Source organism: Vanellus vanellus, assembly GCF_965231255.1.
Source record: "Vanellus vanellus genome assembly, chromosome: 6".
Lineage (NCBI taxonomy): Eukaryota > Metazoa > Chordata > Aves > Charadriiformes > Charadriidae > Vanellus > Vanellus vanellus.
Window position 1 is genome coordinate 2,908,743 of NC_138911.1, and position 17,219 is coordinate 2,925,961.

The following is a 17,219-nucleotide window of genomic DNA, read 5'->3' on the forward strand; positions in this document are numbered from 1 at the left end:
AGCCTTAAGGTGAACATGTCTCCCTTCTGCAGAAGCATGCAGCTCTCTGAATGTTCTTTTTGCGTTACTGCTTATTTGTAATCATGTGAGTATGGTATGAAAGAGGGATTGATTTTTATTTCCCATGATTTTAAGCTCATTTACGTGTGGCAACTGTATATTCATCAACTTTTAAATTCCTTTGAAATGTACCCACAAAGACATATGCCTCACATGCTTAGTTATTAGAATACTTATAATAACAGGAATTGAGTAAAGTGTTTTCTGCTGAATTGGAGAGCCCAGCAGCGGCCAGTTCACTCCGCGACACAAAGAATTGCATCTAATTAAGCCTTCCATCTCCTTGTTGTTGTTTCTCAAGCAAGTTCTGTGAATGTGCTAAGTTCCTCGGGAGAGCAGAGTGAGACTGGCCCGTGTCAATGCGGGCAAAGTTTGGGGACGGCAATGTAGTAGAAATGCCAGGTGACGGAAGGGATGTCTGGCACATGGCTATGGAACTTGCACGGCTATTTGTTTTTTTTTTTTTTTTTTTCTTTCTCCTTCCAATTGATAACTCTTGCCATCTGTTCCTGAGCCATCCCTCTGCTGTCCTTTCCTACACACAGTCTCCTGCCCCCATTCTACCCTTCAAACTTGGGCTGCCTGCCTGCCTGCCTGGGGGCTACTAGCAGGAGCTGGCTGATGCCAGCCACAGCCGGGTGCCGAGAAGATCCCAACAGCGATGTGGCAAGAGAGATGCTAGTGCTAGGTCAGCTAAGGCTCGGCTCTTCAAGCATCATTTAAGTGGGCTCAAATTCTTCTCTCTGACTGCTGGTTTATCTGCAGTTTCCTGAGCAAACTCCCCAGATTTTTTCAGAAAAAAAAAATAAAAAAATAAAAACCCACACACTTTGCTTTATAAAATAGCTTTAGCTGTTACCCTGAGGTGGATTCCTTCCGAATCTGTCACCACTGCCTGTGTTCCTGACCACCTTGGGCCTTTGTGGAACGAGTAATCTGGAAGCACTGTACCAACCTAGGGTTGGTTTTTTGCTTTTCCTTTCAGGAGCCTTTTTGTACTTCACAGTCTATATTTGAATCTGTCTTTTCTTGTCTAACTCTCCAGTTGGTGCTTAGCATACAGGAAGCCTATTTTATAGTGGAGAGAAATGCATTTATACATTTATATATATACACACACATTATACAAGAACTGTATTTTTAACAAAAACCTAGATGTGTACACAAGTTAAAGGGAGTTTTCTGGCAAGAACTCCAAAATGGACAAAAGAAAAAAAAGAATAAAGCATGGCAATTTTAACTGTGTTCTACCATTATGTGAGAAGCCCTTGCTCTTAGAGATATGTTGGTGGGAAGATTAATCAAAACCATAGATTTGGTCAAGCAGATAATTTTTTGCTTCTCTAAAGGCATTTAAGTGCCTAAAACCAGATGCTCGAGAGTATGTAACTCACTTATTCCCATAGATTTCTAATGGGATCTATGGACTGAAATACCTATAAAAGTTGGGAACTTGATGCTACAAAAAATCCTAATCAAAATTAACTTAAGAGCCCACGTTTTGATTTCTGTTTAAGGTGGCCTTTTCTTCCCGTAGACCTCCCCATGCAGAGCTCATAGACATTTTCCTGAGCACCTACAGAAGAAGTATGGAAATTAGGGTTTACCCATATTTGGAAGGTTTTTCATGATTTTTAGATTAGGGCTGCTAATGGCTTGTGGGTTATATTATTGTTGTATGCTGGCATAGTCAAATTCTTGGGTTTTTGTCCTGACCTAATAATGCCAAGACTACCATTGTGAGGCACAAAATCTTTCAGGAAAGGTGGAAGCTGCTGGAGTATCTTCTTCTTTAACTTCCCAACACCACAGATTTTAGGACTTCGGTTAAAATAAAAAATTCTAATAAGCTATTAATGAAAATTAGAAAAAAAAATTGAAAACTGCAGCTGCAAAGAGTTCACTGACTTCCTTGATTGCCATATTTTCCAAATGTACAATAGTGTTTATTGCAGTAGGCTCTGCCATGGAGGAAGAAATTTTATTTCCTGTGTTGGGGAAAAGACAGACAGTTAAATGGAATAAAATGATCACTCATCAGGTGATATATCTGACGGTGTAGATCAGAGAGAGTTCCCACAATTTCCATGAAACTCAATAATTTCAAGTGACTTTAATATTTTTTTGTGTTTTTATAACACTGATTAGAAACCTCTAGATGATGAAATGCTCCAGCTCCAGCAAGAATCTAATAAAAGTACCCCCTGGGATTGATTTTGATTGACTACAGTTGCCTGTCTGTTTTTATTTTACTGTATATGAACAGACATGAATGAGCACAATGGTGTTAACCCTTTCCTCGCCTCTGTGTTGTCATTAGGTACTTAGGCTATCATTACTTTGAAACACTGACACCTGCATAAAGGAATAGGCAGGATTCGACTCCCAGGTTTCTACACCAGTGTCACCACCTCAGTAAGATGCCTGGGACGTTGTGCTTAGAGAAACACGAGCGACGCTGACATGCCATCCCTTTGGAGCTAATGCTTATAACTGGGACGTAATTTTCTGTGGCTGGTGTTCTGGTTATTAAAGCACAGAACTGAGCATAGGGAGGCAGTGATTCTCTTCTCTTCCTGTGGGCGCGACAGGTAATTCTCCTCTGGAACTATACGGGGATCAATCTATGAGCGGTATCGTCAATAAAGTGTATTGCCCCACACTGTGTAAAATGAAGAAGCAGTTCCGAGGGAACCTGTGCCCACGGGCATGGCGGCAGTGCCTGGAGCTGAGGAGATGCTGTGCAGCAGCACAGCCCTTGTGTCGGCACGCGGTTGCTAAAAGTAGTACAGGATCACCAGCGAGAGCTGCCTGACTTCTACAAAGGACTATCTCAGCCCTGTCAGTAAGCAAAAATTAAGATTTCGGTCTCTTTCCTGAGCATTTTGGGAATGACCGCCACAAAACTCGCTTCTGTCGGGCTCCATTTGGCTATCGAAACAGGAGCACCACCAGATACTGAGGTTTTCGTGTAGAGTTCACAAGCCCTCATTACTATTGGTGAAGTTTAGTTAGAAAGCACTATGGAAATGTAAAATATTATTAATAGTTATAGCTCCTTTGTCATTTGTAGCTCCAAATATAATCGGGGGGACTGAATGAAGATATTAGAAAAAGTAAGGCACAGAAGCTTATAATTCAAATTAGCGGCACGGTTGTTCTGGTGTAGCAGCTCTTGTTCTGGAAACGATATTGATTCTTCTGGGGAGCTAATTAATGCAAATATTTATAAGTTAGCAAATAACAGTTCAGAGTTATTCTTTGGAAAGCTTTGCATTTTTTCAGAGTTAAGAAGAAAATTCTTCCTGTCGAATAAGACGTTTAATGATGTACATATCCTGTGTCCGACATTTGCTCTGGAAAGCTTTCTACCTGCTAGGAATAGTTGCTTTTAAAAATAAATTGAGCCAAAGCATAAAATGATTCTGATTTAGAGAAATATTCCTTTCTTTATAAATTAGTAACCGTGTAAACTCTGGAATGTTAAATTAAGTATAAACTATTAAATTTATTTATGCTTACTAATTCTTTTCAGTGTTATGTTAAATATGAGTTCATTATGTATAACAGAGGTTAAATCCATTTAAGTCATTTATTTTCTGTCTTTCTTGGGGCAGTTTTCTCAGTAAGAAAAAGACCTAATTTTCAAAATAGATGCATTAGCGATTAGCAGAGATGCCTGAAATGGGATAAGCATTTATTAACTATTACATAGTTTATACTATTTGAAGGCAATTTTTGGATGTAGTTTACTCTGTTTTTTTTTTTTTTTTAAGAAGTGAATTTCCTATTCTTTGGAATCTTTCTGTCTTACATTTAACTAGTTATGCTTAAAATTTTTGTGATTTTTAGCACCTCCCCCCTGCTTCCTATCTACCCGTTTCAGTTATTTGCTCTTCCTCTGGGAGCGTGTTTGCACTGGCTGGCACAGCTATCTATAGAATATTTTTTTTTTTCCAAATTAGTACTTTAAAAACAGCAATGGCTACATCTTTTGTTTTCTGGCATCTGCACTGAATTTAGCAAAACGGCTTGGTCAAATGGTCGTGTTTTTTCCCCGTGCAAAAAGAAATTCGGTTTCCTTGCAGTGCAGTGGAAGGGGAGAGGAACCTAATTGTGCTTGTATCTCATCTGTTTCAGACTGGAATATAGGCCATGTTAAGATACTCCGTTTAGTGGCACTTGAGTCTCTGGTCTTAAGGTAGTCATTGTGTGAGGCTCGGTGTGATTTGTACTTTTTCTCAAATTGGCTCTTTGGAGCATTGTAATAAGCAAGCAAATAAAGAGCAAAAAGCAGATAAAGAGCAAAAAGCAGATAAAGAGCAAAAAGCAGATAAAGAACAAAAAAGCAAATACATAGCAAAAAGCAAATAAATAGCGAAAAGCCTCTGTGCACCGAGAGTCAGCAGTGCAAGTTAAAAAGCTGAATGCAGTTCCACAGCAGCTCTCATCTCTGTCGAGGTGCTCCTTTCCCCAGCTGCAGCCTGCGGAGCGCCGCCGCGAAGCCCCTTTTCTCACGCCTCGCCGTCCCCTGCCCTTCGCAAATATGAATTTGTGGGTCCCCGTCGGAGCTCCGGCCGCCCGCACCTCCCTCAGCCCGCCGGTCGCTCCCGCACAAACGCAGCGCTGGCGGAGGCAAGAGTATCGTCTGCAAGGCTGTGGTGGTGGTGTTCACATGACTAATGCTGTGAAAGATAGCAAGATTTTTTTTTTTAATTTTTTTTTTTTTTTCTGAGCAGCTCCAGTCTATGCACAGTTGGCTCCCAGCTGACAGACAGAATGTGGGGTGGGCTTTGTCACCAGAACGCTGGGTACTGCATGCCCAGCTATGCTCGCAATTACACAGTGCCCAGAAACCTGCTGCTTATGTCAGGGTGCAGGCAGCCTGAACACATAGAAATTGGGTAGCTTTGTTTTTATTTTTTTTTTTTTAGTAGTAGTGTGGTTTTTTTTTTACCTCTTTCTTCCCAGCAAAGGTTATATAATGAGGGGATTGCTGCTAAAGTAAAAAGGGAAAATGAAGTCTTTGTTAAATGCCTTCACAAAGAAAGAAGGTAAGCAATGAAAGCAGAACACTTTGATGTTTCAGACTGGTGTTTTCTTGTGTACATTTAATATGATCGGCTTAGTGACTCTATAATTAATCAATTCCTGCAATTTCTTTTTCAAAATTATCTTGTGTTAGACAGTCCATGTAGGCAAGTGATTATTAAAGCTGGATGTGACTTTATTCATTTTAGGTTTTTCTCTGAAGAGTCAAGTAGTTATAAAAATGTTTTTGTTCCCTAAGAAATGCATTTGAAGCCACGTAAGGAATTTCCTAGGTGAATTTTGTCAGTGAACGGTGCTGAATTGCCCATTCAGATGTATGAAACGCCAGGAATAGAATTCCGAGAGCTGGAGGAAGGATTAAATGCTACTTCTAGATATGCTTTTAGGAGTGATTATTTTAAACTTCAGGGGCATGAAATTCGTTCAGATGTTTTCATGTCATTTTATATCAAGTGTTTTTCCCAAACAAGTTTTGCAACAGTTATACAGTTCTGAACATGCTGAAATATTAGGGAAAAAACAGTGTCCAACAGGGGTTAAAGCATGGACATTTGCATTTCATCGTTTTGTGTTGTAGTTTTTTTTTATTGTGAAAATAATATAAATAATGCCTATAAGAAGCAGCTAAAAAAATATCCACCCACTTACAGTTTGCAGATTGCTAGGGAAAAGAAACAGTTGGGTGGAATATTAATCACTTTAGGCACGGAAATGCTTATTTTTAACTCTTTCTATAAAAGATTTGTGTTAGACACACGTCAATTGGTGTAATTAGTTGTCCCCTGTCCTGTTTATTTTCTGTAGTAAAGGCTAATTTTGCTTGTAGTTCTCTCCTAAGACTAGAACATTAATAGCAAAGCAAAAGCTAACTCCTAAATGGTCATGTAAGATCCTTCTAAGGTATGCAAGGGAAAAAGACTTAATTTAATCCGGTACCTGGAGAGTGTGTATACATCCAAAACACACCCTGTTTTTCAGCAGGGATGAATACGCCGGTTTTGTGCTTTCTAAAATCTGTCGGTATAAACGTGCTCAGCAATTCTCCGTCCGTCCTGCCACCGTGCCCGAGCACCGTGCCCCTCGTGCTCCCTCCCACTCCCACCAGAAGGTATCCCACCAACCTCTCAAAAGTTACAGTAAACATCCCCCAAACGTTGGCAATATTTACTTTCGTCCATCTGCGGCTGGAAAGCTCGGCAGTCTGCTTGCAGTGTTACCTGTTTACGTTCATGAAAAATTCAAATTTAAGGGTCAGATCTAATTTTTACTGAAGTCCAAGAGAAACTGTGGTGACCCTAAGGGAACAGCAGTAGACCTTCAGCTAGCAAACCTCTATGTGCCAAACGGTCCCGATATTCAGGTTTGTGTGCTTTCTGCTCTACTGAAATAATTACAGTAGCTCTTCCGCTTTCTTGTACCTGGGAAAGCTCCCTGTCTTCACTCAAATGATTTCGAGTGCTGTATTCCAAATGTCAGAAGTACAGGAATGCACAAATGACACGTCTGTGTCCTAGACCTCAGTCTAGAGGGTCTGTATATGTCCATTTTGGAAATAAGTGCTGTGAGTTTTCTTTAAGTTGGTACTAACCCGGGCTTTGACCGTGACATTTGACGCACCAAGGCACCTTCCGTGACATATTCTGCTGCTTTGGAATCTTAAAAAATATGAAATATGAAAGACCTGAAATGTTCTGAAAATTAGAGCTTCCGCCAATTTCTAGCATAAATATTGGACTTCTGCGCTTTATCCCCTTTAACAACTTTAAAGACTACTTCCCTTCTTTCAGCCTTGTTTCAAATGAAATATTATGGAAATGAATGTAAAGCCCTTTCTCTCTCTGCACACTGTTCTCTCGTTTGGGTGTTCCGATGTTGTCGACCTATTTACCAGAGAAAGTTTCAGCTCATTAGAAATACAAAGGATGTTATTTTAAAATATTCAGAATCACGGTTAATCATAAACCGATTCTGGTGAAAATTATATAAACCATTCTTTTACTTGCAGTTTCATCTTTATTTTATGTTTTAAATATGCTTTCAGTTTTTCTCCGAAACCTTAAATTTTGCTGTATTCTCTCAATTAAAGGCTGTATTTCAAGGCAGGACAGATTGATTCCTATGTACATTCATATTAATGTGAATTTATTTACTTGCACGGTATGACAGACATTCTTATTCCAGTTTTTGTGTGTTTTTGAAGGGTATTGAATGCGTAGACATTTTTGGCACTTTATAAATGGCACTTACTGGCACTTTAGACATGTAGGATGATATTTTGTGGGGCTTCTTTCCCAATTGAAATATGATTTTTTTGAAAATTACAACAGCTCAATGAAGTCCTCAGAATAATGCCTGGCTGCCTTTTGTTAGTTATACTACTGCGACTTTTCAGATGTAAATATGTGCACTTTGGGTCAAATCCTGCGACCCCTTGGGTTCCACTGAAATACAGTAATGAGAGCAGTTGCATGAATGGGGACCAAGGCAAGCCGGAGTTTTCAGGGTCAGATCCTTTATTACCTTATAGTATGGGTAGGAAATGCCATCGCATCTAGCGATAGCTGGGTGCCTTTTATTAGGAAATTTGCCTTTTAAGTTGCACTTGGAACTAACTGACCCACAACAGTGAAAAAAGGGGATCTGGAAACTGTAGCGTCTGCCTGTAGAAATTCTCGTATGGCTGCAGCGTTCCACCAATGACACTGAGGGAAGGATGGGCTCTCTGGTTTGTATTAGATTTTTATTGCCCGTGCTTTTGTTTTCTGTTATGACTATTTCATTAACTAGTATATTGCAGCCCTCGGATACAGTCATGTTCTCTTTGGGACACAGCACGTGACGGAGTGAGTGTATTACCCTCGGGTAATATGTTCTATATACAATAGTAATAGATGCGGTAGAAATGCCTAGATTAGAAGGAGGGGAATACCTAGGGATTACAGCAATGTAATAGAGTTCTGCCAGGAGAAAAATCTATGTCCTCAATTTTTAACCTGGAAGATGGGGATAAGGTGACTGTTAACACTACAGATTTCAGGTTGGGCCTGAACTTGCGATGGAACAAAATTCTCCCAGTTTGGGCGCCAATGGGAGAAGGAAGTTAGAAATTCATGCATCAAAAATTCTGCCGATCAGCCCTGTTCTCTGGCTTTCTGATTGAATACCACGACATAGCATGAATAGGAACTTTTTGAGACTCAAACTTGGCAATAATGAAGCGTTTCCCATTTCCTAGACCGTAGTTCAGACTGTTCAGCAGACTCATGGCACTGGTGTTGCCTAACTATTTATTAAAGCCAGTAAACAGGTTAATGTTGTCCGGTTGTTTTCAGTTTTAACGATGTTTTAAAGACAATGAATCCGATTAGCTATGCAGGCAAGGTGGAGTTTCTGTCTCGGCAGAAGAAACAATGCCATATGTTGCTAAATCTTTTTATGAGGGGGTAAACACATATAAATGGTGAAATCATCTGAGATTACCCTGGGTGTCTTTCTTTACACAGTGCCCTTTAGAGAGGCTCCCACCTATTCGAACAGAAGGCGGAGGCCCCCAAGCACCTTAGCAGCGCCTCGGATCTTGCTTCGTTCCAACAGCGACAACAATCTGAACATCAACAACCTCCCTGAGTGGTCAGCCTCCTCCTCTGCTTCTTCACACCGCAGCCTTTCACCTCATCTACTTCAACAGATGCAGAATAATCCTAATGGAACTGTAAAAACTGTGGGGAGTTACACTCCGTCCTCCCGGAGCCGGTCGCCGTCCCTGAACAGGCTGGGAGAGGATGCCAAGCGGCAGCAGCACAGGCACATCAGGTGACTTTTTGACTATTTGCACAGCATGAGATATCCCTAACGTCATCATGCTGGACTGCCATGTTCTTTTGTGTTACTTATATGCCCGTTTTGCACTCTATCTAATATATAGGTTATAAAATTGCAGCACAGCGGAACATGCCCAAGTGTGAATATTTTAATTGGAAGCTCCGGTCAAAGCCAGCTGTTTCCTCACGGAGCTCCAGCAGCCAGGCAGACTTTAAAGTTCAGCAAAGCTCAGCAGTGACTTGTTTGCACCTCCAAATCAAGGTGCTAGCCCTCGAGGTCCTTTAATAGCTGAAATAATGATCGTATTTAACAGCAAAGTAAAATGTTTCAGAGATACTTGGTCCCTTCATGACACTCTTGGTCACGGCTGAAACCTATGTTGGAGCCCCTCATGGGTGATGAAGCAGAGACTGTTTAAGTTCTCCCTTCTGTAGATGTGTGCTAAACCAAAGAGTAAAATAGAGGGAATAACTGGGGGGAATAAGTGGGGCTGTGTAGGAGGCTGGCTGAGAGTGAAGAGGGCTTCTTGAGATGGTGGTGATAGATGTCATGGGCTTCTTTCATGGTTATCCTTGCTGCAGGGTTTTGCATTCCCTATGACTTTGCTGCTCTTTCTTTCCTCTTGAATTACAAATGTGATTTAGCAGGCGCACTCTGCAAATATCCTGCAGCTATGTCCCGCTGGAGAGCAAATCCTGACTAATTAGAGTGATGTAGGTATTGTGAGTAATATAATAAAACAGAGGATTGTGTCTAAGTTTTAATCACAAATGGGGGCTTCTGCTTTGTGAAGCCACTGCCCTGCGAACAGGCAATTGCAGCTTCACTTTGAGGAGGACCTGGGAACTGCATCTGCCAAATTTGCAAGTGATGGAGCTGCACCAGAGCTGCACCAGGGGTTGATGCACAGGGCTGCAAAAATGCAGGGAGGCAGAGCTGAGTACTGATGGAGAGAATTAGAGCTTAAATGTTTTGACCAAACACATTTAATTCAATGGCCATTTAAAATATCAGGCTTTGTCCTGTTTCCTAGTATCAAAAGACATCCACTGTTCAGAATAAGGAAAGGGCACAAATATTGTTAAGAAACGCACCTGTTGGTTTCTCCTTGTCATTTGTAGGTGTAATGGATCTTTACTTCAGTTTTCAACTCAGTAAAATGAAATGACATGTAGTGGAAGCTGTCACCTGCTACCTTGCACATTCTTCTTCTCTCTTTGGCTGTAGGCACCCAAACTGACAAGCACTATTTGTGGTAGTAACAATACTGCTGGAGAGTGGAAATAGGGTGCGTTGTTAAAAAAAAAAAAAAAAAAAAAAAAAGCCTGAAATGTAAGAATCACTGGAAGGAACAGGACGCAAATTTCTTATGTGGGTGGTTTCATGCAGTAGAACAAACTCATCTGACCTGGTTGTATGTTACAATTACGGCAAAAACTCATTTGGTTAGAATTTGGGTGACACGTCCTCCCAGAGACCCATATCAGCTTAAAAAGAGGTTGTCTGTAATGAGGCTTAGGTGAGGAGGTGGCCGCGGGGTGCTTTTCCGAGAAGGAGTGCCCTCGTATGCCACTGCATATTGCTGATGCCACCGGACCGGGAGGCTTTACCTTAGAGTCAATGAGTATTGCAGCTGGAAGGGATAAAATGTGCCTTTTCATCAGTATTCCTAGGATAACGCACTTCCAAATTCTTGAAGTATAAAAATCCCTTGAGGTGGAGGGAACAATTAAATTTTTTTTTTTGAACAAGCAAATGTTTATTTGCTTTGGCTTTGTTCAGCCACTTTCCTCTTCCCTTTCTGAGAGCGTGTGAGTTTGAAAATAGCACAAATGATAATGGAAACCAATTTCATGCCTGAAATTTTGTGGAAATAAAATTTTGACCTTCTAGTGCATCAGTACCGCAGCTACTTAAACTGCTACCCAGCTGCGGAGTTTCCTATATACCATCAAGATTTGTTTTAGAGATGTCCAGCATAGATACAAGTACTCAGAAGAGAGCTGGAGCCTCTCTAAATTTAAAGACAACTAAAAGGATTTTAAATACAATTTTTTGTGCCAGCAGTGCCTTTTCTTGCCCCAGGCCCGTTTTGCAGTCATGAATGGCACCTTACATGACACTCCCCTCACAGATTTTGTTTAACTGTATGACCACCTACTTACTGTCAGCTAAATGTGGGAATTGTTGCTGTCTCTGCTTATTATTTGCAAATAATACATTCACCACGAAGCTGTTGCTCCCCTTGGCTGAAAAAGTCCTTGTTGACATAGCAGTAGCTTGGGTTCTGGAGCAGAAGCAGCCAGAAGGGGTAAGTTAATGGAGAAAGGTTAGAGTACGACAAAGGGTTAATGAGGTTTGTGGGGTTTGTGTTGTGGAAAGGGGGTGGGAAGCGGTGCTGGAAGGGGTTCCTGTGATCTTTACTGGCTCTGTGGCTCAGGTGTTTTTCTTCTCGTGAGGCAGCTGCTTTTCATACCGAACTGGCTTGGGGGGTGCTGGGAGAGGCAGGGGAACTGGCACCCTTCCTGTGGGATTTGTCCATTTGCGAATGGAGGTGCCTCACATCCTCAGTCAGGGCTGAGCTGTCAAGGCTGGCCACCTTCTTCTGCGTGAGAGGGAAACATCTCCACACATCTTCTGAAACCTCCACATCCTCCTCCTGCTCCTTCGTGGCATGGGAATTGCTGGGCTGGCAGCCCAAGCTGGGAATAAGGGAGGAGAGGAAAGATCTTTTTTTAAGAAGTCACCAGTCCCATGTTGTAGCCCTGGTTTCCATTAGCAAGCCTGTCTCGGGAGTAATGACGCATTGAGTGCGAAGGTTCAATGTGCCATTTCCCCCTCCTCTTTCAGTAAGAGAGACAATGAATGAATCTTCTGTGATAGAAGTTAAAGAAGATGCTGGGCCATAACATGGTGAATAGCTGCTGCCAGACTAGGAAGAAAATACAGCTTGATACGAGTGGCAATCGGATGTGTAGGAACAGTTTATAGATCTGGATTCTTTTATGGTGATGACTGTTTCTTTGCTTATAAGGAAAAAGGAATGGAGAAAAAGGACTGAAACCCGAACGTCATCTTTTCCTGTCTTCCTTTAAACAACTGTGAGAGCTGGCTGAGGTTTCTGATGCAAACTCCGTCACAGACGTGCAACCAGAGCTCGCTTTTAAACTCTTAAGTATGGCTTATCTTTATTAGCACTTGTTCTCAGTAACAGAAGAAAGAACAAGGAGGTGAATGGGGAACACTGTCCCAAACGGTGAAGAAGTTACTGCAGGAAAATTGAAGTATTCCTGATACGAAAGATCCAGTGTTTGTTTTTTTACCGGACAACTTCTTTACCTACATTGAGAGCCTTATTGACTCATATTCTGGTAGGAGACTGGTTAAAAAAAGGGTGAAGAAACAGGAAACTCGAGCCCTCATATTTCATTTTGCTTATGGCAATTTGAGATTTTTTCTTTCTCCCTAAAAGAAAGTAAGCGGAGAGTTGCAATGCTAGACCACCATTAAATCATTCTTTTTCCTTCAGTACTCTTATCTTTTTCCTATAAATCTTTCTGAATATTCTTCTTTCTCACAAATATTTTCTGTTTCTAAACTTGCTGTGTAAGACTTCAAGTGTTTATGGGTGTTTTTTCCAAAGTTGAATGGTAGTGTATTGCGAGTTTCTTATGATATCTCCTATAGGTTTTCCACCATCTCTAATTTTTGCCTCTTTCTCACCTTGTATTTTTGACAGTTCACTTATTTTTCCGGAGGTTTAGTACTGATCTTATGCATCGTTCACTGGCTTTCAATAATTTCTTCTTTATACACCATAAGTAGATTGTGTGGTGTTTGATGACCTGTGACTTATCTGGGCGTACCACTCTGAAGTCATTGGGAGAGCTACTGATTGCTGTCAATAAGAAATGATCTTTTGGAGACTACGTTAGCCATAAGAACCATGCTTTGTGCAGATCTAAAATTTAGCTCCAGGCCTTGGAGTGATGAAGTAACTCGATTATTCAGTCCATTCAGTTAATAATTCAGTTGTCTTAATTGTTCAGTAAAAGTTGCGATATTACAAAGATGTCCGTTCCCAACAATAATGGTAAATACTGACATTTTGAAGTCTTTCTGACAAATTGTGATGCTCGTAATGTATGATTTGCATCTAATTTTAAACCAGGGACTGTGACTGTGCAAGTTTAATTTGCAGAAAAACTAAAAACTTCAGTGTTAGGTTTTTTCTTTTCCAGGTCATCATGGTCAGATGAATATTGATCGTGTTTCGTATAGAAAGATTTCAGCCATTAAAAGCATGTGTTTAGGGTGAAAAACGTGTATTTTTTCTGCAGGGTTAGATGTCTTACTGGAAGACAGTTATGTTATTCACTGCTTAATTAAATGTGATGGTAAATGATTAACTTTGCCCATTTTAAATAACCATTAAATGTTTTTTAATTTCAACTTCCAGTGCCGTTTACAATCCCAGTGCCAACAAGGATACTCTGTCTGCCTTGGATTATCAGGGTCCAAAACGCAAGCTTTACAGTGCTGTACCTGGAAGACTTTTTATTGTCGTAAAGCCATATCAACCTCAAGGAGAAGGGGAAATACATCTGCACAAAGGAGATAGAGTCAAAGGTGAGTACGCAATTAATTTTGAATAAACTTTTTCTTCTGCTAGGCGGAAACTTTATTTTAAAATTCTCTTCTATTTTAGGGGAAAAAAAATCTGTTCAGTAGAAGTGCTTTTATGCATGTGTTTCTTTACTGGATATTTTGCGCCTGGTTCTGTTTTGTAACCAATGCATATTCAGCTACCATTTTAACTGCAAGTGCCTTCAAAGTACTACTAAAATTCAGAAATATGTGCAGTAATAGCGCATTGTCTTTTACGCAGAGCAAGTAATTTGCTTCTGTAGTCATTATAGAAAGAGAACTCCAGGGCTTTAAAAGGTTGTAAACATGTCAGCTATCTAAGCAGCTCAGGAAGGAAACAGGGATAAGGTCAAGTCTGTTTCAAGCCCTTTTCTCAAGGAGCAATTTATTGGTTAAGTAGAAAAAGTCTCCTTGTGAGACTTAGGAGAAGTAAGTAGGTAGAACCTACTGTAAATGTTTTGGGGAGGAAGTGTGGTGGTGCATGTATAATTTCCATCCACTGATGCACTTCCCAACTGAGAATATGTTAAACTCAAGGTCCAACTTGGTGTTACTATTTTGAAGACAGTAAGTACATGCAGGTACGGCTGAGAAAGTGGGCAATGGCGTTTGCAGGATGGACCTTCCTAAGGGTGCATTGTTACGCACTCTCAGCTCTGGTTTTGCACATCCAGGTAGAACTGGTCATGGAATAAAAAGGCTTTCTCCTCAATCCATACAAACCAAATACCAGGTACGGAAATCAAATAAAAGGGAATAAATTCAGCGTTCTAAATAAAAGTGTTAAGCAGCTGAAAATTTCCTTGCAACTGAAACTACTTATCTTACAAAGGAAAACTTCAAATATCTCCTCCCTTGAGCCTGCAAACAGTAGTTGGAAAATTAGGGAGCTATTAGAAGGTATTTTTGTAATTTTGGTTTTGGATGTGGCTGATTCTGAAGCATTTGTGGGTTTAATAATTTTTGTTAAGCCTTCCAAAGGCGGAGGGCAGAAATCTGAAGAATGCTGCACTTAAAGATAAAACGTATGCAAGATGCATTTTCAACGCAACAGTGAAGGAGAAAGGTTAAACTTAGGAGAGCTGATGATGTCTGTAGGGCTGCAAAGATAATTTTGCAGTCTGGGAGATTGTGCCCTGGTCAGGTGGGAAGCAACGATTATGATCTAAAGAAAATAGTGCACAAGAACTTTTGGAAGTGCCCTTATGAATGGTTCATAAAACATTATCAAAATTTGCAGTTAATGGAAGTTATCTAGGCTAGAGAAAATTAATAGAAGGCTAGCAAAGCTCTGAGATTGTGGAATTTCCTTGGAATGCCAAGTATCAAATAAAATTCAAGTCATGAAAAGCAGAAGTCATCTTCAAATTCAAACAAAATTGACAGCGGTTTGCATGGTTTGGGAACCTGCTTGGCAAGCACTCAGGATATGAGAATAACTGCAAGAGGAGTAATGCATAATATCACTTCATAAAAGCCTTCAAGTGTCAGAGGAGTGGGTACAATCTAGAGAGAGGTAAAGCTGCGTTATGAGTAACTATCATGCGAAAATATAAAGCAAATTAAAAGCAAATATGGTCTTTTCATACCTTTACGAAAGAATACTGGATCTTGGGTTAAAATGTGAAAGCCTGGGGTCTTCTGTATAGATTATGGAGTTCTCACTGGAAGGGTGGAGAAACAAACAGTTGAGAAAGATGCTTGTGGGTCAATTACAAGAAAATGAAAAAAATGTTGCTTATAGCGTAAAAAAAAAAGATTAAAAAAAAGCAAGACTTAAGCACACCCCAGAACTCTTTGCTTATTAATCTCAGAAAATGTAACAATGCCAGGAAGAATTGCCGTACCTACAAAGGATGAAATTTTGGGGGGAATGGGTGGTACTAAATAACTTTCTACACTGAGTGTGTTTACAGAGATGTAGGAGGTGCCAACAGATACAGAATGAGTATGGTTGATTACCATCATCTCTCCTTTGGGGGACATTGTATCCCTACACAATTGTGTTCAATTGACTTGTTGGATTTAAAGATGTAGCGATATTTTTGGTAGTATGTAGAGGATGTAAGATTGACATAGATTCTTGTCATCAGAATAAAACACTGGAGGCTCCAGGCAGTTCTGGAGAAAGACCAGGCAGCAAATGTGTTCCCTGGCAAAAGCAGAAACAGTGCAACAGGTTGCTTGGGATGCTGAATTTTGTAGGGGCGTTCGTTATGCTTGTTTACATTAGAGTTTGAGACTATTATATGCAAAAATATCCCAAGAAGAGATTTAAATTTCAATGAAGAGTTTAATATTTAAAAAAAAAAATAGTTCAGGAGCCCTGGGTACTGAGTTATTTTGACAGTAACTGGAAAACGATACAAGAAGAAATTTGTCCACTTTTCAAATCTTCTTACAGTAGTATGATCTAAACTTGACACCAAGGATTTTTGTGGGGGACACTAACCAATGAGTGTCAAAATGCTGAAATAGAAAATGAGATTGTGTCCGGACCTTGAGTTTTGCATCTTCACTTATGGGGGAAATCCATGTTTATTGGAACTGACTATAAATTAATTATTACTGTTAGAAAAAGGGGGACATACCCATCCAGCATCAAATCATCCCTGCAGGGATTATTTTTTCGGCTTCAAGTACCTGATTTGCACATCGAATTAAAATCTGGCAGAGGTCTAGCATTTGCAGGCGCACTTGTTTTAGAGCATTTTATAGAACTTTGATGCGGTAAAGTCTAGTGAGATTTTTATACATGTCAGTCTGCTTTTAGAAAAAAGTTTGAAAAAAGAAGTGTACAGAGAGATTGTCAGTGTTACTACTTAGGATCAAACCTTGTGGAGCGTAATCTAAGGCTGTTTGCATGGCAAGGCTGGAACACCGTATGACAGGCTCCCGTTGCTAGTCAAAGGAAAAACTTCCAGAACGAGATCAAACCTCATTTCGTGTTACCATGTCAATGGTTCCTCAGTTGTCACAAAAAATATGTCAGAATGAACAAAACAAGGTCATGTAGAGAACGAAAAGTCCAGGTAAAAAGGCAGTGATGCTTCAAAAAGGCCTCAGTTGTGTACCAGTGTTGAGGAAGCCATTCAAACTTAGTGTATGTGACAAAAATCCAGGTTCAATTAAATCGGGATTCACGTCCCTGTTCCAGTCAAAATGTAATTATTTATGAAGAATAAATAAAATTACTCCAATGTGAGAGATTGATAGGCTCCCTCTCCATCATCCAAAAGCACGGGCAGTAGAGCTCTTACAGTCCTCAGTACTTCTTGTGTGCTGTGCGAGTGCCAGAACCACTGGCTATAAGGAGGTCCTGAATTTTTTCTCCTTCTGAGCAGAAATTCCACTTGGTTCCGGATGTATTTTCTGTCTTTTAGAGACTTGCTTAGCAAGACCGTGATCCAGTCAGCACTTCAGCACTGAGGTTTTGATTTTCTGGGAGTCCTCATGCCTGTTTGGGGTTTAGCGACTCACTGTGTGCAGTGCTTGGAGGAAATGAAACAACGTTAATTCCCCATGGAATTCAGTTTTTCTTCACTTTGGAAACACCTTGGCCTCACATTTAAAAAATAAAAAAGCTTTGTCCTAGTCCCTCTCCTCTGCCAGCTTGGTAGCTGCAGTGTTCTGTGTAA

General features: G+C 40.4%; 1 protein-coding gene across 1 annotated transcript in view; it reads left to right on the top strand.

The window, feature by feature from the left end:
* SHANK2 (SH3 and multiple ankyrin repeat domains 2) overlaps positions 1–17,219 on the top strand; it is a gene marked incomplete at both ends in the record, with an annotated part of 314,691 nt that overhangs the window by 81,207 nt on the left and 216,265 nt on the right. The window contains 2 exons of the mRNA XM_082485045.1: positions 8,616–8,925; positions 13,394–13,563. Of these exons, the coding sequence (XP_082341171.1) occupies positions 8,616–8,925; positions 13,394–13,563 (480 nt within the window). The remainder of the gene's footprint in view (positions 1–8,615; positions 8,926–13,393; positions 13,564–17,219) is intronic.